At 33.7% G+C, this 27056-nt stretch overlaps 3 protein-coding genes across 3 annotated transcripts; 1 reads left to right on the plus strand and 2 right to left on the minus strand.

Annotated features, from left to right (window-relative positions):
- The first annotated feature begins 654 nt into the window (after window positions 1–654).
- Window positions 655–2546, plus strand: LOC109004493 (anthocyanidin 5,3-O-glucosyltransferase-like). Its single transcript, XM_018983048.2, has one exon. The coding sequence runs from the start codon at window positions 960–962 to the stop codon at window positions 2388–2390; it is 1431 nt and encodes a 476-aa protein (XP_018838593.2). The 5' UTR covers window positions 655–959; the 3' UTR covers window positions 2391–2546.
- A 3489-nt stretch (window positions 2547–6035) lies between these two features.
- On the minus strand, window positions 6036–7655 carry LOC109004492 (UDP-glycosyltransferase 88A1-like). Its single transcript, XM_018983047.2, has one exon. It carries the CDS (start codon window positions 7560–7562, stop codon window positions 6129–6131), a length of 1434 nt encoding a protein of 477 aa, XP_018838592.2. The 5' UTR covers window positions 7563–7655; the 3' UTR covers window positions 6036–6128.
- Window positions 7656–10870: 3215 nt separating this feature from the next.
- LOC109004455 (isoflavone 7-O-glucosyltransferase 1-like) lies at window positions 10871–11422 on the minus strand. Its single transcript, XM_018983001.2, has 2 exons — window positions 11384–11422; window positions 10871–11233 (listed from the first exon to the last, which is right to left on the minus strand). Exons 1-2 carry the CDS (start codon window positions 11420–11422, stop codon window positions 10871–10873), a joined length of 402 nt encoding a protein of 133 aa, XP_018838546.1.
- Window positions 11423–27056: the final 15634 nt, after the last annotated feature.

A 27056-nucleotide genomic window follows, 5' to 3' on the forward strand; every position in this document is an offset into this window, starting at 1 on the left:
TGATCAACTTTAGTAACAGTATCTTAATTATACAGATACTGTTATTTATTTTGATGTTTTTTCATTTCATCTGCATTTTTCATGTCCATTTGAATGACATCTAGAAAAGGAAATGCTGGTGACTACATAGTTGAGACGTTGACAAACAAAATCATGGTCTTGATCTTCGTTCTTGCCCACATGCTTACTAGATGGAACCTTGAGAATTAATAAATAAAGTGGGTAGACCCTCGATCATATCATATCATCATCAGGTGTTGGCAAAGAGAAACTTGAATACATTCAAACAGATTGTTAGTGATAGTTGATTCTTTCAGCACCTAGTTGGTTGTAGGACGTACAATTTGGACCAGGACGTGAACATTCGAACATGAGAAACGATGAACCATCGCAAGAGTTTTCAGAAAGTGTAATTTTACTTCCGTTTTAAATTGTTGTTATCCTTAGTCACATTTTACATAATTTCGTGTGTCAACCTCTTAAATGATAGTAACTTAACAAATGTCACATACGTGACCGGAATGATGGAATCAGTGTAAAAAAATAGCATTTCTCTTTCCCAGAAAATTGAAAAGACAAGATTCTGTAAGTTGATTCAATAATGTAATGGATTACAGGTCATCTGCTAAACATATGTTAATTAAATTCTCGAGATAACCAAATAAAGAAGTTGCAACTTGGAATAGAGAGAACCAAGTACTTCGATCATGCAAACTAAGCTTATCACTTAATATTATATGATGTGATTGACACCAAATATTAATATTAGGTATTGAAATCAACACCTAACATTCTGAAATGTAGATCCCCAAAATAAATAAACAAACAAAACATTCTGACTACTTGTTGTACGTACGAGGGTTTTTCCTCCTCATCAAGAGGTCAAACTTGCTGTTAATGTGTACCTTCTCTGGGATATATAATCGCCACGCTGCTACTTTGTTTCTCCTAACACGAACATGGACGATGCCATAGTTCTATACCCCTGTGCAGGCAGAAGCCACCTGACCACCATGGTAGAGCTTGGCAAGCTCCTACTCCAACATTACCCTCGTATCTCAGTCACTGTCCTTACCTTGAACACTCAAAACGCACGTACCGCCTCCAACCCCAATTATGTAATCAGCGCTACTGCCCAATACATCGCTGCCGTCAAAGCCACCACCCCATCCATCAACTTCCATGAGCTCCCCCCAATCTCCGATATCCCTTCCAATATTCCCCAAGTAGAGTTTCTCTTCCTACTCCCATCCCTCAACAATCCCGGTCTTCACCAGGCCCTCCAAACCATCTCTCAGACCTCCAAACTCAAAGCCTTGATAATCGATTTCTTCTGTGATGCTGCTTTCCAAGTGGCTGCAAACCTTAGCATACCCACATACTATAAATACACATCTAGCGCAAGCACTCTAGCCCTATTCCTTTACCGCCCAACCCTGCATAAATGCTATGATAAAAAAATAAAGGAAGATCTCGGGGATTCGCTTCTTGATATTCCCGGCTTACCTAGCATCCTGGCGTCAGATCTCCCGGAATATAGAATGTCGGATCGTAGTTCCAAATTGTATGGGTATTTCTTAACCGCGGCAACCAACATGGCCAAATCAAATGGACTGATCGCAAACTCTTTCGAACAGCTCGAAACAAAAGCTATCAAGGCAATATCGGCTGGACTATGTGTTCCAGATGGACCGACTCCGCCAATATTCTGCATTGGACCTCTGATATCAGGAAGCAATCAAGGTGGAGATGGACAGCATGAGTGTTTGACTTGGCTAAACTCGCAACCGAGGCAAAGCGTTGTGTTTCTGTCATTTGGAAGCATGGGATTGTTTTCGGCAGAACAGTTGAAAGAAATGGCAGTAGGAATAGAAAACAGTGGCCAAAGGTTCTTGTGGGTGGTAAGAAATCCACCACCAGATAACGAAAAAGAGCCAAAGTTGGATGAATTATTGCCGGAAGGGTTCTCGGAAAGGACCAAGGATAGGGGTTTCGTGCTGAAACAATGGGCTCCACAGGTGGAGGTTCTGAGTCACGCCTCAGTGGGGGGACTCGTGACACACTGCGGATGGAGCTCGACGCTTGAAGCGGTGAGTGCTGGAGTGCCGATGGTTGGGTGGCCTCTATTTGCGGAGCAAAGGATGAACAGAGTGGCGATGGTGAAGGAATTGAAGGTGGCGTTGGCAGTGAAGGATTCGGAAGAGGGGTGGGTGAGTGGGGAGGAGTTGGGAAAGAGAGTGAGGGAGTTAATGGAGGGGGAAGAAGGGAAGACGGTGAGAGAGAGGGTAACTGCCATGAGAGATGCTGCTGTGGAAGCCTGGAGAGAGGGCGGGTCCTCTCGCATTGCTTTGGCAAAGTTGGTTCAGCTGTGGCTTTCGTCGACGGAATAAGACTGGTTGTGTTGACTTCTTGTCCTAAACTTGTGCGTGCGAGTAATTAATTGGGTGGATATCTAAAAGCAGAAGTCGTGGGATGCTTTTGAGGTGTAATTTCTTAATTTCCGTATTAGTTCTGATAGTTTTTTTTTTTTTTTTTTAGGGAAATCTCACCCTCTCTTTACGAGGAAAGACAGGTTTGGAGTATAAGATAAAACATAAAATTTTCATCTCATCTTATTATTATATTTTTTTAAATCTTTATACAAAATATAATAAACAATTCAACTTTTTCAAATCTAATACATATTTTTCAAATTCTAAAATAATAATAATATTAAAATATATTATTTTAAACTTTAAAACAAAACATAAAATTCTCATCTCACCTTCCAAACCTGTCCTAAAACGTTTGCTTACATAGAGGAGAACCCGGCCTTTGTATTGGTTTTAATAGTTTATAGTTTTATAAAGAGATTTTATAAAATTAAATTTATAGATTAATGACATGATTTCATGCGATACATTAAAATTATTTTATAGTAAAATATAATGTTATAATCTAACGTACTACATCAAATTATGTCAATTCGTATATTTAGTTTTGTAAAATTCGTTTATAGCCAAATTCACTTGGAACTTATATGCTTTTATATATGTTTGAACTGAAATGTTATTTCAAAAAAAAAAAAAGAAATGTTGAGTATTTCGTTACTATGAGATCCAAAACAAATCTTCAATTGTGGTGTGTGGAGAGAGCTAGCTATAACCTATATAAACATATTCTAATTGAAGTCTTAAAAGCTTTATAAGTTTCGTCTCCTTAATTAACTGTGAAACCATTTTTCTAATTTTGGTCTTCTATATATATATATATATATACATATACACACACATATATATATATATATATATATATATGTAGGAAAACTCTGCTCTTACAGCTGGTAGCTTTCGCTAGGAGTAATTGTTGATTTTTTTTTAATAATATTGTGATTTTATTTTTAAAAAATTAAAATATTAAAAAAAATATATGTAAAAAAACTAATTAAAATAATTAACTGGATTAATGCATGGAACACTATCAAGCTTCTTGTGTGTTTTGTAAGCGAATACTTAATTACTTTGACAGATTGGCTAGTGAAAAATGTTGTGAATAGTAATAATAAAGTAATTAAAAAATAATAACAGAATATTAAATATTAGTATTAAAAAGTAATAAATAATAATAAAAATTATGTAAAAAATAATAATAAAATATTTTGAAAATACCGGAAGAATTCTTGATATTAATAAAATAATAAATAAACTGATGCATCCGACGGTGGAACGCTATTAAAGTTATTCAACAGCTGGTTTTGGAGCCGTACGTGGTAGTGCTCAAATCATCTACCCCGTCTAGCTTCATTGACTCTTACGAACAGTAAACACTTTTTGAGTTTGAGCTGAATTTATTTTAATTTAGATTTTCGAAAAGATTATTATTGCTCACTATCTCATTTACCATCTAAAGGCGTTTTGTATCTATTTGTTATATTCTATTTGTAAATTAATCATTTGATGTTAAGAAAAATTGATAATAAAATAGATGATAAATAAATTTTTATTTAGAAAAATTAAGTCTATGACTTCTAAGCTATAAGAGCATTCTCATCTTATTCTCTACAAAATTTCTTATAATTTAACTAAAAACTATATTCCCTAAAACTTTTTCTTAAATTTTACTCATATTTTAAAATTTTCATATATCACATTTCATATCATTTCTCTATTCTATTAAAATTAATATTTCTCTATTATTTTTTTATTATTTTTTTCTCTCATTTCCATTTACAAACTTAACTGCTTAATATTTTTTTTCTTATATTTTGAACTATTACTCTAGTGAATATTTTAAATAAAATTTAAATTATTTTTTTGTGTATGATAATATTTTTAAAATTAATTTTGTTTTTTATATTTTCGTAGTTATTTAAATTATTTTTAAAACTATAATAAATATGAGTATGAGAAAAATTGTAGATGATTAAAAGAATAATTAATTTAATCGAAATGAATAAAATATTGATAAAAATGATTTAGAGGATGAATAATAATTCTATATATTTGAGAAACTATTGTTCATCCCCTAAACCTTTTTCGTAAAATAGAGATTCGGATATAAGGGCGACTTTAGTCAAAATCCTAACCTGATTCTCAAATTATAGGAAAAAAAGAAGAGTAATGCTAAATATAAATCCTAAATAGACATGTTCTATACAAGTATTTTATAAAACAATAGATCTCACTAACAAATAATAATTTTTTTATACTTTTTTAATGTGGATTTATTTTTTTATAAGGTCTTATATTAGACTTGTCTATTTAAAATTTGTATAAATTATTTTTAAAAAAAGAATTAAAAGTTAGCGGATAGAAATGCTATAAGATGGGGAGAGGAAGGCAGAGCCACTGCTCCACCTACCACTCAGGTCGACACTTTTCGTAGATTGAAGGGCGAGTATAGAGAGAGGGTGAGAGGAATTCAGCCAAACAGAGGTATATAAAATTTGAATAATGTTATATATAGTCGTGTAGTAGGTAAGTATTATGTAATTACTTTAAAAAAGAATAGAGTTGATTATTAAAAATTTAATTAATTTTTTTATATGAGTCTCATATTCATTCAATTTTTTTAAAATAATTATGCAACGTTTACACATTTATGACGTCAACTATCATTTTATATAAAATTTTATTAGAGTAGATTTATAAATGGGTCATGCTACAGCTCCGGGGCGGGGGCTCCCGCTAGGGTGTAGTATTATTTTACATGTGTTTTTTTTAAGTTATTTTTTATATAAATTTTACATATTTTTAAAAAATAAAATAAATTTAGAACATTATTAAAAAAAACACTTTCTTAACCAGAAAGTAAAAAAAAAAAAAAATCATTAAAAAATACTTCTTTAATCACGAAGTAAAATATCAAATCATAAAAAATATTTTTTAAGATTTTTTATTTTATGTCGTGATTAAGAAAATATTTTTTAATAATATTATGATTTTTTTAATTTTTTTTAAATATTTAAAATTATTAAAAAAATTATATAAAAAAACTTAAAAAAACATATAAAAATACACTTATTGAACCCCAGCAGATCCCAAACGAGAGAACTAGCATTTTCCTTTATAAATTTACATGGGAGGATACGATATGTCAAATTTACTCAATAAACGTTATAACCTAAAGAATAATGTTAGAGCTCCCGTTGGGAGTTCCCGTTGAAGCTCTAGATGTGTTTTTTATGTATTTTTTTTAAGTTATTTTTTATATAGATTTTTTTAATATTTTTTTAAAAAATATTTATAATATTATTAAAAAATATTTTCTTAATCACGAAATAAAATAAAAAATTATTTTACTTCATGATTAAGAAATTATTTTTTAATAATTTTTTTTTTTTACTTTCTAACTAAGGAAGTATTTTTAATGATAATATAAATTTATTTTATTTTTTAAAAATATTAAAAAATATTAAAAAAATCTATATAAAAAATAATTTAAAAATACACATAAAATATATAAAAATACATATTATTTTCATGCTATTGCTCCGGCGGGAGCGCGGGAGCTGTAGCATCATCTTAACCTAAAATAACACGTCGATCCGACATGATAGCTTTTAATCATAGAACAGACATTTCTCATATTTTATTCCTTAAACATTCGAAAAAAGGAAGTCAACCGTGTTTATATCCATCATCTATCCCTCACCTCTTCGCCGACTCGACAAACTTTGCGAGCGCAACTCGGGACGAGCCGTGTTCACTCGTTGCCGCCATTGCTTCCTGTCTCTTGGCCAATACCTGCTCTCTCACCGAGTTTCCATCCTCCGAGTCCATAATCTCTCTAACTCGCCTCTCCACCTCGGCCGCGCTCACTAACCCGCCCTCCGACTCATTCATTGGCAAAGCCAGCTTCAACTGTTCCACCAACAATGTCTTGTTGAACCTCTGCTCCGCGTACAGCGGCCACGCCACCATCGGTATGCCAGCGCAAACCGCTTCCAGCATTGAGTTCCACCCACAATGAGTGATGAAACTGCCCACTGCGTCATGACTCAGCACCGCTACCTGTGGTGCCCATTGCTTCACGACGAGCCCCTTCTCCCTAGTGCGATCCAAGAAACTTTCCGGAAGCAAAGAATCCAAGTCTGGGTCTTCATCATATTGTGACGACAACTTACGGCTTTGCTCTTTCATAGGTGGACTGCGCACCACCCACAAGAACCTTTGGCCACTTTTCTCTAGCCCTACGGCTATTTCCTTCAACTGCTCCTTTGAAAACGTACCTAGGCTCCCGAAGCTCAAAAATACAACCTTTCCCCTGGGTTGCGAGTCGAGCCATTTTAAACACTCAACTTGACCTCCAGCACTTTGATCGTTGGACTTGATCACTGGTCCAACACAAAAAATGGGTGGAGTGTGGCCATCCTGGACGCAAATTCCATCGGATAAAGCTTTCAATGCATTTGGCTCAAGAGAGTTAAACGTGTTAACGATGATTCCAGCAGATTTCGGAACGCGGGTAGCAAAATTAAGGATCGAATAATATAGTTCTTTGGTTCTGTCAAGCGTTGGCTCCGGCATATGGGACGAGGGGATGGGTGGTAAGCCTGGGGCGTGGAGATGGGTGTTGAGGTCTTTGAAGCTTTTCGTGGTGTTTTTGTGAAGAGTGGGGAAGTAGAGAAGCAAGGCGAGGCAACTTGCGCTGGAGGAAAAGAAATAGTAAGTTGGGATATGGAGGGAAGTGCCGACTTCGAGAGCGGGAGTACAGAAGCTGTCGATAACGAAAGCACGGATGGAGGAAAAGAGAGAGATAGAAAGGAGGGTGGTTTGGACCTGAGGGGTGGTGAGGTTGATGTGCTCAAGAACAAGGGCTTCCATGGAGGGGAAGGAGGCGGGATGGAGTGGGGGAGACGGGTCGGGGAGGTGATGGAAGATGATGGAAGGGGTGGTGGCGGAGACGGAGGCGATGTAGGTGGAGGCGGAGCCAAGGTTGATGGGTGGAGAAGTGATGAGGATGTGGACGGATAATGGAGAATTAGAAGGGTGGTGGTGGTGGATGAGGATTAGCTGAGCAAGCTCCACCATGGAGATAAGGTGACCCATGTTGGGCGGTGGATACAGCACTATGGCCTCCATTGATGTGTGAAGGAGAATGCAGAGAGAGAGACACAGGAACAGGTATATACATAGCCATGTGAGCGTTACTTTTCTGACACTCCAACACCACCCAACTTTCCGCGACAAAAGATACTCTTTTTTATTTTTATTATGGTGATTTTGTACCACCGCTTATACATTTAATTTTTTTCTCAAATGGGCCATGTGATGGTACCTTTTTTTTTTTTAAGAAGTTGCATTATATTAATAAAAGCTGCATACATAAGTTCTGAAAATTGGAAATTAACAAATTATTATTAATAAAAGTTATTTTTCTTGGAATTATTGAAAGGGCAGGAAGGAGACGGAGAGGACCCACCTGATCAACTGTTAACATCTCACCTAACCTAATGTTAAACCAGTAATGTTTTTAATTACGAGTTTGGTGCAAGTGTTTTATAAAATAATAAGAATCATGCTACGGATCAGTCCAAAATAATAAATAAGAAGAAATAACTTTTTATATTTTTATATGTTGGCCTGAGTTTTATATAAAATATTATTATTTTTTGTTGTTTTAACAATTTTAAATTTTAATTAATTGTCTTTTATTTTAGGATATTCATAATTCGATGATGCTTAAAAATAAAAGAGTAGTGCTATTTATATATGCCACTCAAGTTTGCCCACTTAGCGTGGGTTAGCTCAAATTGTACCCTTTTTTTTTAAATTTTTTATTTCAAATATTTTTTAAATATTTTTAAAAAATAAAAAAAAACTAATATACAAATAGCTACTTCTTTAATTATTAAATAAAAACCAATATTTAAATCATTAAAAGCATTTTTAAAAATACACACCCTACTTAAAGAATGAATTCATTACCTGACAAGTCCATAAAGATGTGTTCGATAAGAAATATGGTAACCAAGCATGTGACATTGGTGCATGGTCCCCATGCATATAGTTTGAGAAATCTGGATAAAAGGACATTAGTATCACCTAACATATAGATCAATAATAAACATTAACTAAAGATGTATTAATAAATATAGACATTAATAAAACTATAGTGTCAAATTAATATTTAAAATACATGTGTTGTTGGATTGATAGATGCATTTGTACTAGGAGGTGTTGACAAATGTGTATAAAATGATCTTGGTATCACTTAAGATGTCAACAACCATGTCATGATAATGAGCAAAAAAACTGAAAGAGGTGAGAAAAAACTGAAAGAGGTGAGAATACTCTACATACCTGAGTTGATGGATTTGTGGTAGGAGGCGTTATAGAAAATGCATGTTCTTTTCCTTTCTCCATCAATTGAATATTTACTAATATTTTAAAACAATAAAAATTATCTAGAAAAGTTGAAGTTACTTAAGCCTTTAACTAGAACTACTTGCTAACTAGAACTACTTGTTAAAGCTAGCAAGTAGCAGAATTTATAGAGTTCAAGTAATTAATAAATAAATAAACGAAAACAATTAGAGAATCTTGAGCTGGGAAAAGATCCTGGTAACTTGAAGAATGAAAAACAAAGTGATCCTCTCTCTCTCTCTCTCTAAATAATGCAACAACCCCAATAATTGAAGGAGGAAAAACTTTATAATGATCAAGTCGGTGTGATAAACAATTTTTCTTACGTATTAACATGATATAATTTAATTTATAAAATAAAATTTATTTTTTTAAGAGATGTGTGATAATGTATAACATCAAGCATGATTATAGAGTTTATTTTCTACTGAATAAAATCTGTGAACTTGATAACAGTTGAAAAAAAAAAAATAGAGAAAGGCAAAAAAGTGTACGCTAGAAGGCAAGAAAATGTTTCAGATATGTGGTTGAGAAGGAAGTAGCTCCAGATTTTTCCATTGTACGTTCTTTAGTCTTGCCGATCGATCCAAAACAAGATAAAAATTTAAGCTACGATTAGTTTTAGGAGATGACTGAACTTAAATGAGATTTAGAGATTTTTGGACAATCACCAATCTAAGCAATTCCACCAGCAATCTGCAGCAAATGGAGAAGATGTAGATGAAAATCTGCAGTAGATGAAGAAGATGAAGATGGAGATTTTTTGAACTCGCGTGCAGATGGAGTTTCTTAGAGAAGAAGATGAATCGGTCTCTTTTTCTTTTCATTCTTTATAATTAATTTAACATTTGATAATATTGTCCATGTCAACATTGGTACACATATTAGTCCGCAACTTCGCTTGTATGTAGCAGAACCGATAATTATAATAAGCTTCCTCATGCATACATGAAGCAGAAATAAGGTGGATTTAGTAATAATTAACTTGGTTAGTTCATTAATCTTGAATTATGGGGATTATTAATTCTAAACAAAAAAAAGTCCCATTTTCTGATATGAATGGATTATTGATTTGTACGTAACGAGGCTGTAAATGAACCAGTTCGTATGATTGCTTGACTGATACTTGCTCAGCTAAACTCGAATCAAATTCGACTCGTGAAAAAAAAAACTCAATCGTAAAAGTAGAAAACCGCTCGATTAGTAAATGACACATACTCAATTAAACTCGACTCGATTAAGGCTCGTTAGCTCGACTCAATTAGAGCTCGTCCATACATCATTTAATATATATAATTTATTTCTATATATTAGTATTCTTATACATAGACATATATATGCTTCTATACATATTAAATTTAATAAAATAAGCATAGTTACCTTTATAATTAAATATGTAGTATGTATCTCAATTACTTATGCCTAGTCATTTATACCTATATATTGAATATATTTCACAATTATATGGTAGTTAATTAAGTACTTAAGTGATTAGTTATAGTATATATTTTATAATATCTAATAGTTAGTATATGGGACTTGGTAGTTTCATTATATACTACAATGTATAATCATATAAGAAATGTATTCATAAAAATGTTATAATTTTATAGTTCAATATAAGGTTTATATATTAATTGTAAAATTTTCATTAGATTTAATATTTTGTTTTGTAATTCGATATTTTTAATTATTAAATTCATTCAAAAAATATATATAAGAGTAGAAATAAAACTTGAGTAATAACTCAACTTGACTCGACTCGATTCAGGCTCGTTAAAGAGTATAAAAAAATATCGATAAATAACTCAACTCGACTCGACTTAAGTTCATGTATGATCAGCTCGAACTCAGTTCGGCTTGGCGAGTTCTCAGCTCTCAGCTTGAACTTAAACTTAAACTCGAGTTATTTGATTCCAGCTCCTCGAATCCATAATCCAAAAGCTCGACTCGGCTTTTGATCGATTACAGCGGTGGACAAATATCACGCATGGACTTTTATTATGACGAGTCGACGACTAGTCTTACGAAAGCCACAGTGGAACCAACTTCTGAAAGTCATTATGAGAGGACCCACCCTTTCCCATGGCTTTGGTAGCAGCATCTCTCATGCTCGACGACCTCTTTCTCACCTCCTTCCCTTCCTCCGAGTCCATTAATTCCCTCACCCACTTTTCCAACTCCTCCCCACTCATGCACCCATTTTCCGACTCGTTCACCACCAATGCCACCTTCAAGTCCTTCACCTTTATCACCTTGTTCATCCTTTGCTCCGCATACAGAGGCCACCCAATCATCAGCACCCCGCCGCACACCGCTTCAAGCACTGAGTTCCATCCGTAGTGTGTCACGAACCCGCCCACTGAGACGTGACTCAGAACCTCCACCTGCGGAGCCCATTGCGTTATTACAGCACATTAGAATCTCCTATTACAGCACATCAAAATCTCCATGATACTAGCACATCCCGCCAGTTTTGATCGAGTATTGATGAGGCTTTGGTGGGGCTTTGAAAATCACCAGAAACATAAATATACCTCTGAGACTTGGTCATCCATCTGCATACCCAAATCCATGAGAGGCTTAGGAATCAGGCTTACTGCCCATTTCAATAAAGCTCTTCTTGGCAAATTACTCTAGCACCTTATCAGCAATGAAACAAGTGCCTAGAAAACAGCTATTTTGAACAAATATATGACAAACAATGACTGGGCAAATGTTAAGGCCAAAGACTCAGATTCAAGATTATGGAAAAGCCTGATAAAGCAAAAGGATCTCATATTGTCAAGTGTTATCATTCATATTAATAATAGAACTGCTGCTCGTGTGTAGTCTGACCCTTGACTACCTTGCTTACACCCTCCACTCCCTACACCACATAGTCAAGGTACACATCAAAACCCAGATCTTAGAGTTGCTGAGCTAACACTTGAAAATCCTACGAGATGGAACATGCTTGTTTTGAATACTCTTTTCTCATCTGCAACAATTACAGCAATACAAAAAATTCAACTTTCTCAATACCAATTCCATAATATCATGGATTTGCCCTAATGGAAATATCACTCTTCAGGTAATTACAGTGTAAAGTCTACTTATATAGCTTTAGTTCTCAACACAAATACAAGCATACCTGAAGTCCTATGGAAAAAAAATTGTGGGCTCTCAAATTGAAAGATCGTTTGAAACTTTTCCTATCGAAAGTGTTCAATGAAATCCTTCTTACTAGTCTATCTCTTAGTCACTGTATTGCACTAACAGAAGACCAGGTTCTTTGTCCCCTTTGTCATATAGAGAATGAAAATCTGGATCATCTATTCCTTAATTGTATTTTTTCTAGAATTTTGTGGAGAAATGCCCCATGGCCACTTGATATAACTTGCTTCAAACAAGCTAGTATCAAGAATTGGATCAATATTATCCTAAACCCATCAGACAAATTAAAGATCCCTACTTCTAAAGCTCATAACTTTCAACTTTTCTCTACATTAGCTATGGATAACTTATGGTTTATAAGAAATAAGATCACACACAACATTGCAAACCATACAGTTGACTACTTTATAAAAAAACACAGGATTTATATAGAGAACATGACAGAGCCTAGGAGCTGAAGCCCTTAGAATCAAACCATAATTGGAGTCCTCCTGAATCTGATGATACTTTCTTCTATTACCTTTGATGTGACAGTTAGAAATGATAGAAGCACTTCACTAGCAGTATGCAGAAATAGTCTTGGCATAATACAATTTGTTGTAGCACACTACAATTGGAGTGCTGATCCAAACATTGGGGAAACAATGACTGCCTTCATAGGGGTCTGAGAAGCACATACAAGGAAGATTAACAAAGTTGTTCTTGAAGAAGACTCTCTAAATACAATCAACTCCATCAATAATCCTCATAAAGCCATTAACTGGGAAACTAAAGGGATAGCTCGAGACACTCGGTTTTTGCTCAAAGACCTTCAAGCATGGCAAGCTGAAAAAATACATCGATCCCAGAATCGATGCGCTCATTCCATTGCGCAATGGGCTCATTCCAACCTAGAGTTTGGAAATATCTCACTCATCAAAATTCCCACCTGTTTGTTGGAATTTCCAAGTGGAAAAGACTCACCGTTTGTAAATTATTAGCCTTATATGTTTTATGTTTGGCTAGTGTTTGGCTTTGTTTAATTTGGTTTACTTTTGTGTTGTAAGGAACAATTTTAGTCTTTGGAATGAATCTATTACTTGCCAAGAAAAAAAAAAACACTTTTTTATTTTTCATTTTTTTTAAATATCTCTAAATATTTTAAAAAAAATAAAAAATACATCACTTCCAAAGTAAAAAAAAATTACAATAAAAATTAAATATCTAAGCAGTCAAAATGAGGGGGCAAAATCATGGGACATAATATCATTTTCAGATTAATTTTCTCAACTATATAGTTGCACCGTTGCAGGAATTGAGTGCTAAACATACCTCAATTCATTTCAAATCAATTAATTGTAACTATTGATGAGATTTATTACTTTTTCATTTTCAATCAAAAACGTTAATTAGCCCATCTCAACATATTACATTCAAACACATCTATATAGAATCTACAAAATATTATTATTTACAGATCAACTCAACATTCAAATACAGCCTAAAATCGTACCAGTCTAACTTCAATATGCACGTAAGCATGCAGGACCTTGCTTGAAATTACATATGTTTAACTATATGTTAAAAGTTTAAGTTGTTTTTTTTATTATTATGATAAATATATAGTTTATGTCATATATATATATATATATGTATGTATGATAGTACTAATTGTAATGTATTATACGTGAAGTACCAACATACATAAGTTATGGGCAAGCATTACTAATAGTATTAATTATATAGTATTGTACATTTATATTGTATGAAATATACATATTCATGTACTATAAGTATGATGACAAGTTAGGGAATATAACTATAATATTAATTATTTACATGATATCTAAATTTGATATACAATAAGTATTTTGTTAGCTTATATATAAACTATATCATACATATAAATTATAGATGATAGGCATAAGTATGTATTGTAGGTGATGAAGAAACACTACAAGAAATACCTTTTTTTGTTGCCAAAGAAAATTGATGCGAGCGGTTTTTGGACGTAACAGAGCCCAATCACTGTAGCCATATTTTTAACGTGGCGACTTCAAAATTTGCCATAACAAATAACCAATTACAGGGACATATGGTCATCGCAATAGATATTAGTGTGAACAGTACAACAATCACATGTGTTTGTCTTGTTGCAACGACATTATTATCGCCGTAATAGTCGATAACATCTATTTTGACAAAAATCAGAATGGATCTCTTTGCAAATGAAATTCTTGAGTTTCCTCCCACAAACATAGCTCTTTGTTTCGTCGAAAACCATAGGTGAACACCGTCCACCTCCTGCACGCCGTCACTCCATGCCTCCTCGCCTGGCCAGTAAGTCTTCGTTGTCTCTCTCTTTATCTTTCATCGTTTATATATTTCTCATCTCTACCTCTCTATTGACAACTTTCACTCAGTCCCTCTGATCTCTTCCTCCGTGATTTAGGCTGCCCCATCCTGCCCCACCATCGCGCGCCACCTCCTCCAACCGGTCCCTGTTTTTGCAAGCTATCTCCAACTCCTTTCAATCTGGCCGGTACGTACTTCTCTCATTTGATCCGTGTCTATCTCTCTCTGTTTTGGGTATTTGTATTTAGCTAGGATTTTTTGTTCAATTGTAGTAAATAATCTAAAAGAACAATGCATGCTTTATCTCATTACGAATTCTTTGATGTTGAAGGATTGGTTTTGATCATTTTTAGATGCTGATTTTGGGAATTAATTTTGGGTTTTTAGAGGTTTGGCAAATGTTGTTTTGGGTGATATACATCTTAGAGATCATGTATGAAATTTTATCTGATTTTAATTAATATGGGTTTGAGCAACCCATGCAATATGGTTTGGCATTATTATGTTGGATGCTTTTAATATTAACTAGGCTCAAAGAAATTGGGTTGTATAAATGAATTTCTGTTTTGATAACTATTGTGTACATGACCTTTAGTTCTGTTGAAAAACATGTGCTATTAATCTGGCGAGGAATTCCTGTGCAATTATGTAAGCTCTAAGAATTTTTGTTCCTCCAGTTAAACAGTTCATTTCTTTTATATATTTTTCTTTCCTTTTTAGTAAAAAAGCCTGTCTTTTTTCCTATTGTTGTTATGAAAAAAATATTTAAACTCCTTGCATTTTAATATGTTAGGGTATGCTTGGTAAATTCCTGACATGCTTGCATGCCTAGTATATATGTTGCAGGTGTTAGATATGATATCGATCTTTTTCAATTCTTTTTACATAACAAAATAAAAATAATACTTTTTGTTTTCATTTTAAAAGTAAAATATGCCCTCATTCTCACCAATAATCCCGAGTTATCACTTACTAGCTAGTTTGGTGAAAAGTGCCAACAGACTATAATGATCAAAGGAATTCAAAATTAAAAATACATTTAACAGATAAACAATATCAGTCACAGAAATGGTGCCTCCTGCTAGCTCTATGGGGTTCTAAAATTATCTTATTAAAAGCTTTCCAAACAAAATTTATCCTTACCAAATCTTAGATGGAGTATTAATTATCCACATATTTAATTAAAGGCTTATAGCAGATTATAAATAAAATCTATATATGCTTGGAAAGTATTACACCCAAAAACAAAAGACTGCCATATATTTCAACAAGCCTAGCTGCATAAAGGGATAGAGGAGTGCTAAGGCTATGTTTAAATGTTGTGGTGATTAAATAATAAATATCGTAATAATTATTAATAAAGTAGTGTTCACTTATCAAACACAATTTAAAAAGATAGGTCAAGGCTGGGCCAATAACTTATCTTTTAAAGGTTGTTAGTGGATGAATAGTTGATTAACATTATGTTATTCACTTGATTCAAACCACTTGGGTGGTCTTGTATATACCTTATGCAAACAACCCACCACCTCTTTCCATAGATTGTAAAGGTCGTTTGTTTTTATTAGGATAAAGTTTTTGGACAACATGCTGAAAAAATACTCTCCTTGTTATACTCCCCAACACTTCCTGATATGCTCTCCTTTATATGCACAAAAATGATATGCTCCCCAACACTTTCTCATTATTGCTTTCATGCAAAGTGTTTCATATATAGTTGCGCAAGAAAACATATATATATATATATATATATATATATATATATATATATGTCAAAGTTGCACAATTACCAACTAATACATGATATTTCTTTAGTTTAAGTAGACAACCATCCAACTCCTATATTTTCATCTTACAGTCATTTTGACATGGACAAATGTTGGATGCGTATTACTGACCGATTTAGGTCCGCAGAATATCGAGAAGAAGTCTATCAATTCATTACAATGGCCCAAGCTCATGCAACAACAAACAATATCAGGTGTCCTTGTCGTAACTGCCTTAATAACTTCTTCCACCCTATAGACTTGGTGCAAAGACACTTATTCACCATAAGAATTGATGAAAATTACACTGAATGGATATTTCATGGTGAGGAAGAGACATGGGATGCTAATGAGTTTGATGATGATGACAATGAAGTGCAAAATGACCAGTACATTGACGACATTGATGAAATGTTAAATGACATTAGGTATGGATCATTTACAAATATGGTGCCAATAGAGCCTGGTACTACTGAAGGACCAACCTATGTGGACCCTAGAGCAAAACATTTTGATCAATTATTGGAAGATGCCAAACGGCCACTATATCTAGGATGTATTAAGTTCTCAAAGTTATCCTTCATTGTGAAGTTATTGCATATAAGGACAATTGTAGGATGGAGTTTTAAATCATTTGACATGCTACTAAAGTTGTTGAAAGCTTCATTCCTGGATGCACTTTTACCTGACTTATACTGCGAGTCACGACGGATGGAGCAGGCCCTTGGTTTTGGTTATATCAAGATTGATGTATGTCTAAATGATTGTATGATATACTAGAAGGAAAACTCTAAGAAGTATGATTGTCGCAAATGTAGTATGTCAAGATGGGTAACCTTCACTTCTAAACAGAAAAAAATTTCCCACAAAGAACTTCGATATTTTCCATTAAATTCAAGGTTGAAGAGGTTGTTTATGTCAAAAGATACAATTGTAGCCATCCGATGGCACAAAGAAGATCGCGTCGACGATGGGGATGTGATAAGGCATCCACGTGACTCAATTGGATAGAAGGAATTTGATCAAGAGCATATATCATTTTCTCTTGATGCTCGTAACGTGTACCTTGGTCTAGTAAGTGATAGATTCAACCCTTTCAATAATATGAGTAAATCTTATAGTGTATGACCAGTAATACTTGTCCCTTACAACCTGCCACCATGGTTATGCATGAAAGACCATTTCTTTATGATATCACTTTCAATTCCTGGACCAAAGGCGCCAAGTAATAAGATCGATGTGTATTTGCGGCCTCTTATTGATGAATTGATTGATTTGTGGGAAAATGATGTTGATACGTATGATGCATCGACAAAACAAATGTTTTAATTACATGCAAAATTGTTATGTACGATTAATGACTTTCCCACATATAAAAATCTTTTTGGGTGAAGCACGAAGGGTAAATTGGCATGTCCAACTTGTAATGGTGACACAAACTTGTACTGGGTGAAATTTAGTCGAAAGCATTGTTACATGGGCCATCGCTGTTTCCTATCTCTAGAACATACTTGGAGGAAGAATAAGGCAAATTTTAATGGCAGTGCTGATCACCGCACGCCACCTTGTGAATTATTTGGCCACGATGTACTAAATCAATTAAATAATGTTGAAGATGTCTTATTTGGAAAAGGTGGTAGGAAGAGAAAACAACGACCTGATGAACTTAATTGACAAAAACAAGTATATTTTTTCAATTACCTTATTGGTTTACATTGAAAATTAGACATAATCTAGACGTCATGCATATTGAGAAGAACATTTGTGACAACGTCTTAGGAATGTTGATGACTATTCCTGGCAAAACAAAAGATTCCGTTAACGCACGTAGGGACTTGTTCATTCTCAGTATAAAAAAAGAATTACATTTACAAGAACATGGACAAAAATTTTTTATGCCACTTGCATGTTACACATTACAAGGAAATGAGAGGAGACATTTCTGCGAGTGGTTACAAGCTGTGAAATTCTCAGATGGATTTGCTACTAATATTGCTCGATGTGTTAATGTTAAATGGTTGTAAAATATCAGGAATTAAAAGTCATGACTGTTATATTTTCTTATAAAGACTACTTCATGTCGCTAGTATCGGGTACATGAGACCTGACATCCAGTTGGCTTTGACTGAGCTAAGCACATTTTTCAAACAGTTGTGCACATACACATTGTTTGTAGATGTCTTGAAACGTCTTGAGATTGATATTTCACCAATCCTTTGCAAACTTGAGATGATACGCTCACCTGCATTCTTTAATGTTATGGTGCACCTAGCTATTCATCTACCACCTGAAGCATTGTATGCAGGGTCTGTACAATACAGGTGGATTTGAAAGGTATTTGGAAGAATTTATGTGTTATGTACGAAACAAGGCATGTGCTGAAGGATCAATTGCTGAGATATACATTCACATTGAATGCTTGATTTTTTGCTCGATATATCTCCATGATGTTGAAACTAGATTCCATAGAGAAGAATGAAACGTAGATGTTTCTGGTGGACGTCAGCAATCAGAATTATCAATATTCACACAAAAGGTGCAGCCATTGGATGCTTCAAGTCCAACTCGACTAGATAATAAAGTATTTGCCAAACAATGTTGGTATGTACTCAACAATTGTCTTGAGATTACCCACTACCTAAAGGCTAGAGTAAGCATCGTCTTTCAATTGGCGGCATTGCACATACAATATTTGGGTACTTTCCATTTGTAAGTCATATCTAAGCCATTAGTTGACACTATCCAATTGAATTATGCAGGGAGCATTACAACAAATTGACAGACGAATGTCTCAATAAGATTGATGATGTGCATGAAAAGTAATTTTCAGGTGGTTCAAGGAGCGTGCAAGTGTCTTGTTGGTAACTATGGTGGGCCAGTTTTAGGTCCCATTTATTTTATCGTACAAGTTGAGTGCTTCAAATTTTCTAACACACATTTCATTTTAAACAGATTAGGCAATTGCGTAACTCAAGCCTCGAAGAGGTTTCCGATGATCTTTGCGCGCTAGCATGTGGACCTGACCCATGGGTTATATCATATACTGGTTGCATTATGAATGAAATTAGGTTCCACACAAAGCAACATGAAATGCATCGTCTTACACAAAACTGTGGTGTGCTTGTTCCTGGGGAGCATCAAGGTAGGCCTATTGAGTTCTACGGGGTTGTAATGGACATTATTGAATTCAACTACTTAGGATGGCACCATGTATATTTTTCAATTGTGATTGGTTTGATGTATGTGATATGAGAAGATGAGTTCGTGTTGGCAGTCACTTTACAAGTGTCAACTTAACTCGGAAATGTTACAAGGAAAAACCTTTTGTAGTTGCATGCCAAGCGTCACAATGAAAGACACAAGTTTTGGGAGAAATTGGCTAGTAGTACAGAAGGTAACCAATAGGAATGCTTATGACATTCCCAACACAACAATTGGCGATGAGGATGATGATGACTTGGTTGAGGATGAAGCATACCAGGATGAAGAATATTCTCCACCAGCCCACTTTGTACATCAAGATGATACATGTGTAGATATGCCTTTGCATCGATTGGATATTGACCCTATTTTGGTTGATACTACAGTCATGTTAGATGACCCTAATCGAAGAGTTGGGGAGGATGAGTTTCTTAGTAACGAGTCATCCTTACCTAAAAGTGATTGGAATAGTGACAACACATCAGAGTCAAGCGGAGATGATGGAATTGCTAGTGATCATGAAACTGACTCTAATGATTATGTAAGCATTTCAATAGCATCTATGTTGTAATGGATATGTTTAAGTAATTAATGTCTTGTTTGAAAATATATTTAGCTAATTCTTCAAGTAAAAATATGTTTAGTTCTTGCCATAGATAACATTTGTATTTGCTAAGAGATATATATGTGTGTGTGTGTGTCCCCTCAAAACTGTTGCATGTATTTGTTGCCTTGAGGCATGGTTACCTGAAATTTTAGTATAAACTTACTCCCTTGTCAATGGCTGCTAGTCATGTTGTTAAGTATTTTGTTTAACATACTTGATTATTTGATGCGATTATATTATATTATATATCAACATGACAACGTGAGACAAGAATAAAATTTTCCCACTTAGTGCGATTATATTATATTATTACTTGGAGTGCTTACCCATACATCCCACTTGGAGCAGGGTTGGTGCAGTACTGGTGATAATATTTTTAGTTTAAATTTCCAAAGTTATTAACTACATTTTCAAGAAGTATAAGAAATAAATATATAGAATATGCCCACAAGATTTATTGAGCATTAAATGGTTTTTGAAAAATGTTTTGAGATAACAATAAAAATTGTATAACATATTTCATATGTTGATTTCTTTTTATTTTTATTTTTTAGCTTGGCATGTAGGCAAGAGTTCTCTTGGATCAAGACAATAAGCTAAAAGTGAACCACATTTACTTAAGTTCTTAGATTATTAAACCACCATAATTTGTACCTAAACTTTAAATTTAACTAACTGTTAATGGAGATAAATGGCCACCAACATGGCAAGACACAAGTCCACATAAGGTACAAGCAATACTCTTTGATCAGGACAATGAGATAATTTAATTAATTATATTATACATTATATTGTCCATCACATCATGCATGTGGGTCTGACTACTAGTCATGTTGTTAAGTATTTTGTTTAACATACTGTTTTGATCTATTCTAGCTTGCATGAATTGAAAGGTAGCATTTTCTGATGTGATTATTGGGTGGACTTGATGGTAAAACCCTATATTTCTTAATTTTAATTTGGCAAGTTGTAATGGAAATTATTTGGTTGTGCAGTGATGGTGTTTGTGGAATTCTCAACCTTGTGGTGAATTTGACAACAAATTTCTGACTTGTGCTTTAAGGTATCATCTCTGGAGCCATAACACATCATATTGATCAATTGTTAGAGAAATATGATTTAAAGGAAATGGTAGTTGCATCTAGGCTAGTAGTACAAAATTATTTCAGTTTATTTTAGTCTAAAGAGACTAAGATTATTTCAATTTTTGTTTTTAGTCTAAAGAGACTAAAATGTTTAATATGTTTTTTTTACACCAACCAATCCATTCAATTTTAACCCTTTTATTGTTGATAACTTTATGCAACATCTCGTGATGTCTGGGTTGGATATTTTTTTAAATATTTTCCTGTGTGGCATCTGGTTTGACTTAGGAACTCTGGAATGTGCTATACATATTTTCTATAAATATACAATCATATACTGAAGTTCATGTTCCTTTCTACTCCATTTTATTTATTTACTCATACTTGATTATCTATATTTTTTCATAGTGATTCGACTGTATTGATCTATGTAGCTGAGATTGGTGGGGTTGGCTAACTGAAGTCCATAGTGCTGCCAAGTTTATTGTACATAAGCTTAAACTGATGTCTGCTATTAATTCAGCCAAGGCATTGTCAGCGGTGTGCTTGTAAGGGATGCGTATTTGTAAATTTTGGCCACTTTATCAGTCTTGATAAACTCTCAGTTATATGATCTAATCATACATGTATGAAATACACAAATGACACAATGTAGTAGTGATCAACTATATTGATTTTATTGTTTATTACATCCGACAGAATTTGCATGTATTATTACCCTTTGTGAGGTATTTAATAAATTTAATATTTGAAAAAAAAGATTAACTCAAGAGGGAGGATAAAAGGAAACAAAATAATTAATTATATTGAAAATCCCATTAACACGATTTTTCAAGTACATGCCCGAAAGAATTAATCTTGTAATCATTTTGTCTTTTTGTAAATACTCATACGTATGGCATTGTCTTTTTGCAAATAATCAATCTAAAAGCCATTAATATATCCTCTTTGATATGCAACTATGTATTATTGTAATTCCAAAATATGCATACCACATTATTTTGCCTCAACACATCTGCACCGAAAACACATTAAGAGACTATTAGTGGCCACTAATAGTCGACAACATGTAGGATATATATATATATATATTATATAAAAGATGCATGCATCGATGACAATAATTGAGTCAACAAGATGATTTATAAATATTTTGAGCTTAATGAGAATTAAACACCAGGGGATAGACTGCTGAAATATACTGCTAAAGTAGAATTTCAGCCTCAAAGTTTATTCGGAGTAAATAGATAATATGTCTTGAACTATTAGTAGCTTCCAGCTATGCTTCAAAAAAAAAATATCCAGATTAAATCCAGCTAGAACCCACCATTAAACCCAAAAAGCAAAATAATGTGCTATGACGCGGAGTGTGAAAGATGGTAGCGGGTAAATTGGTTGGAAATAATGGCAGTAACTTTTTAAAAGTCTAAAAAGGAGATAACGTCACTTGGTGGAGTCAGGGTGTTGTCTTCTTGTTTTATCTTATAACTCACAGTCCACAAAAAGTTGAAACTTGTTTTATCTTAGAACTCACAGTCCATAGAAAGTTGAGACTCGTTTTATCTTATAACTCACAGTCCATAGAAAGTTGAGACTTGTCTTATTTTTGGCCAAGAAATTTCTGAAACTATGGGTGGCTACTGAACAGCACATGTGGATGCCATTTCTCAAAGTTGAGAGGTAGTGAGATATATCTTCAAGCTTTTAAGAGATCCTAGTAAGTATTTCCCTACGTAATGCATGTTGTATGTTTTATGAATTTCATGACCACAAATATATGCTTAATGAAAATAAAATTGTTGAGTTGATTTTATAATATTATTGGGGTGAAGCCAAACATAAGTGATGGATTTTGTTAATCATTTCTATCTATTAGATTTTCCTTAACAATATATAAATGTGGGATTAATAATATGCAAAATAGAACTTAGAATCTAGTGATGTGTGCTGAGTTGAAGTAGTTTTTCCTGTAGCTTGAGAACAACTTATTGAAGGACTATGATCGATGGCTGAGTTTCTTAGTTAATTTCAACCAAATAATAGAGCTAAACTGGGATGACTCCAACTTAGTTGATGGCTTTCGGTGAAGCCATTTTAATCATTTTGAATGGAACCAACATCACTGAGTCAGAATTTGTTGTATACAACCACAATAAAAAAGGGTATACCACTATCCATTTTGAGATCAAGCTCAAGGTTTTATCCAGTTGGATGTACAAGCATGGCCGAAACAGAATTAATAATTATAGTGCATATATTCATATCATCCAGCTTTATCACAGATAGTGGTAGATCCTGTAATATTAGATCTTGTATAGTAATACTACAGAACTTGAGATTTATCCTTTATTTGACTTGAGACTAGTTAGTGTATCAATTTTTTTTTTTTTTTTTTTTAATATAAGTAAGAGTAGTTAGTGAATCTTTTGCTCAGTGGTCAAAGTTTTTAGCCTGCAGAACATTAAAGGCTAAAAACTTCAACGTACTGTTTTTAGCAATAGTATTGTTTTTTGCCTGCAAAAGTAAGTAAGAACAATAATTTGAGTACATTGAGTAAAAACTTTGAGTACTCTTGCAACATCATGTATGCCTACTTTTTCAGATAAAGGGCCATGATGATCACCCTATTCTCAATGTTTTATTTTCTCATGACAATTTTATTTATCAATTTTTTTTTATAAGTTATTTATCATTTGTTGAATATAGAATCGATTTTCAACTCCAAACATAAAACAACCATTTGTCATGAAAGGAACAAGAAGAAGAGTTGGTTAAGATGGCCGAATGACACAAACTCACATACGCCCAAGTAATGGTTGCACATGGAGTGGTCCAACTCCTGAGGAGCAACACAGTAGGTGGACATGAAGGGTTGAGCAAAGCTCATCATCTGATGGCTCAACACAGCCACCAGATCTGGTTTTGGATACTGAATTTAATGTTATTAGCAATGGTACTCCATATACAAGGACTGAGAATGATGGTAATAACTATTGTATATGTATCCATCACAAAGCAATGGCTAATTTTCTATGAGATTTAACTGTAATATTTTTTCTGTTATGAGGTTGTTGTGGATTAATTAGCATTTTTCTATAACATTTCCTATTCACAGTTAATTAAATGCATTGTACAATGAGATAGTGACTTCTAATTTGTTAGTAATATGTGGGAACATGTCAATGGCAATGAACCAACCAATGCGGAGGTGTCGTGGATCGGCTGGGTGCACTGAGTTTATGAAGCTTCATAAGCATGATCTCATTCCTTTGCATATTGATGATGGTGAAAGGGTCGCACATGTTTGAATGCGGTGCTCTTTACGAGAAGAGTAACATAGAATATCAAGCATCATGCAACCATGGTTCAAAATAGTTGGGATGTTGTAGATGCACAAGAGGAATGCACAAGAGGAAGAAGAGCTGATCAATCGTGTCAGGGTATTGAGTTGCAATAATGAAAATTTGGGAATTTAGAAAGTATTCCAGTTTTGGTATATTTTAAAAGCTGTTATATATATATATATATATATATATATATATATATGGACTGTGGCATTTTTTGTATAATGTTGCAGCTTGATTTCATCCTAGATTGGAGCAAAAGGAATCATCGGGAGATGGTCGAGAACCTCGGGAAGAAGTTCAATGATTTCCACTACCAACTTCATAAAATATACATGGGCTGTGCAACACACCAGGAGGTATTACTGTAGACAACATCATTGGTGGAACCAGATATATGGAAAAAGTTATATGAAAGATGGGGGAGTGACGAATTCAAGGTAACAAGTGATGGGTAGAAGTTTGAACATATAAGATAGCATTTGATTTGATGAAAGGTTATTGGAATGAGTTTCTGTTTTGAGTATTGTTAACATTATCATTATTAATATTGCAGAAAATATCCAATCAAAATAAGGCCAATTGGAAAAAGTAGCATGTGAACCGCACAGCAGGCAGAAAGTCATTTGTGAGGTTAATACAAGAAATTGTAATATTCTACTGATTATCAAGATCTAAGCTGATTGGTCTATAGCTAGTGTGTTTACAAAAGAATGTAATCTATTTTTTCATGTATATGATTGAAGGGTCCAAGCTCAAAAAACTTGGTAAACTTCTATAAAGAAACTAGATGGTCAAAGAAGAAAGGGGCATTTCTTACTCCCATGATAGAAACACTTTATGTGCGTGCACTCTAACTTATCATCTATACTATATTGTTCCATTCATAGATAAGATAAGGAGTTAGTTATTTCCCCTAATTATAACTCATATAAGATATGTGGGTGCTCTCAGAATACGATGATTGAGAAGTTAAATGAGATTGAGCCTGAGGAGTGCACAGATGAGGCTGCTAATAAAATATTCAGAGATGTGCTAGGATATAGGTCTGGTTATGCAAGAGGATTGGGTGGTTCAGTTATACCCAAGCCTAGACCATCATATATGTCGGCACAACTTGAGCACCTAGCCTAAGAAAATGAGAAACATAAAAATGAGGCAATGATGTACAAGACAAAATTGGATGAACTGAAAAAGGATGTAAGACAATTACTGGTTTGGCAACAATCCTATGACCAGAGGATGAATGACTATGAAATTGAAGGAGTGTCTAATAGAGACACTTAAGGAAATCTTTAGTTGGATGGGTTTGTAAAATGGTAGTTTTTTGATATTTTGTTAAGAACCATAGGCTAACTTTTGCTTGCCTGCACATATTTTGTTTAGTAGTTGTCTTAGAAAATGGTGCAGGTTTTTGAAGTTGGTTATACTACTTGGAGTGGTAGAAAAATAGAGTCATGGGCATATGTTTGTTGGTTTACAACTTGGTGTTCCATTTTGTTAAAGGTTATTTTTTAATTTTGTTAGTATGCTTTAAAGCCCCTTCCAATTGCATGTCTTGTTAGGAATTGTTCAGAAAGCTTGGGTGTATTAGGTTGGTGATATTAAAACCTGGAACTTGGGAGTTGTATACTAGGTACTAAGAAAGTTTTTGGTAAGTGTTTCTGTAATAGAGTATTATCTAAATTTTTTTTAATTGATTCAGTATAGGTATTTGATTGTTCCACAGAATATGCATGTAAAGTGATCATCATGAGAACAAACATTTAAATTAGGAGCTAGCTAGGAAGTAATAAATAATGAATTTGAAGGTTAAATTTATCTATTCAAAAACTAGCTAATTAATGGCAGTTTCTGATTCATTCACATATTATAATTTGAGAAGCATGGTATATATAGTTTCCCATAGATCTGGGACCTCCATGCGTACTTGTGATTCCAAAACAATGACAGCTATTGTTCCTTATTTATCAGAAAAACAATGAGAGATATTGTTCCTAATATTAAGGAGGAAAACATGCGTGTATGTGTGTGTGTATATATATATATATCTCGATTGCTAGATCAATAAATAATCTGCTCAATTCAACAAGACTACCAAATATTTATGCATTCTTTCTTTATATATTGAGAATAATTATACTCGTCATGCTTGGTAGTTTTCTAAGATATGAGAGATTTAACATATTGTTGGTTTTTTGTTGAAAGATGTGATGCAGGGTGTTGAAATGTTAACCATTGCTAATTGTTTGAATTTATCTAACTTGCGAGTAGACATAAGCTGTTTGAGGTTGATTAAAGAGAAATGACAATTTTTTATGCACCAATGAGCCTGCATGCAGGATGCAAAAACTATACTTCACTCTCATGTTAAAATGTATAGTTATATTAACAACAAATCTAATTTTCATCTAGATGAAAATTTAGCTTTATGTGTTTAGGAAAATTAAGCTTCATCTCCACATTTATGTGTGTTAGTGGCAGTATGTATTTAGGAATTTAAGCTTAATTTTGCATGACATTAAGTCTTTCTACCTGCTATAATTCCCGGATGTGAAAATAAATGTAATGTTCATTCAAGCTTGTATGAAAACCGGATGGCAATGTACATGAAAATGCAAGTCAAATATATGGTGTTTTATTTAAGGTTTTATTCAAGCTTGACATTCAATCTTTTATTTATACATGGATGTCTATTTGCTATTTTAAAATCTACA

The sequence above is a fragment of the Juglans regia genome, chromosome 16 (assembly GCF_001411555.2).
Source record: "Juglans regia cultivar Chandler chromosome 16, Walnut 2.0, whole genome shotgun sequence".
Classification (NCBI taxonomy): domain Eukaryota; kingdom Viridiplantae; phylum Streptophyta; class Magnoliopsida; order Fagales; family Juglandaceae; genus Juglans; species Juglans regia.

Bases quoted from the DNA above. Each gene is read 5' to 3' on its own strand.
- LOC109004492 (XM_018983047.2), bottom strand. From the start codon at position 7,562: ATGGAGGCCATAGTGCTGTATCCACCGCCCAACATGGGTCACCTTATC.
- LOC109004493 (XM_018983048.2), top strand. From the start codon at position 960: ATGGACGATGCCATAGTTCTATACCCCTGTGCAGGCAGAAGCCACCTG.
- LOC109004455 (XM_018983001.2), bottom strand. From the start codon at position 11,422: ATGGATTTGGGTATGCAGATGGATGACCAAGTCTCAGAG. The intron at 11,234-11,383 runs GTATATTTATGT...TGGGCTCCGCAG, and splicing joins TGGATGACCAAGTCTCAGAG to GTGGAGGTTCTGAGTCACGT.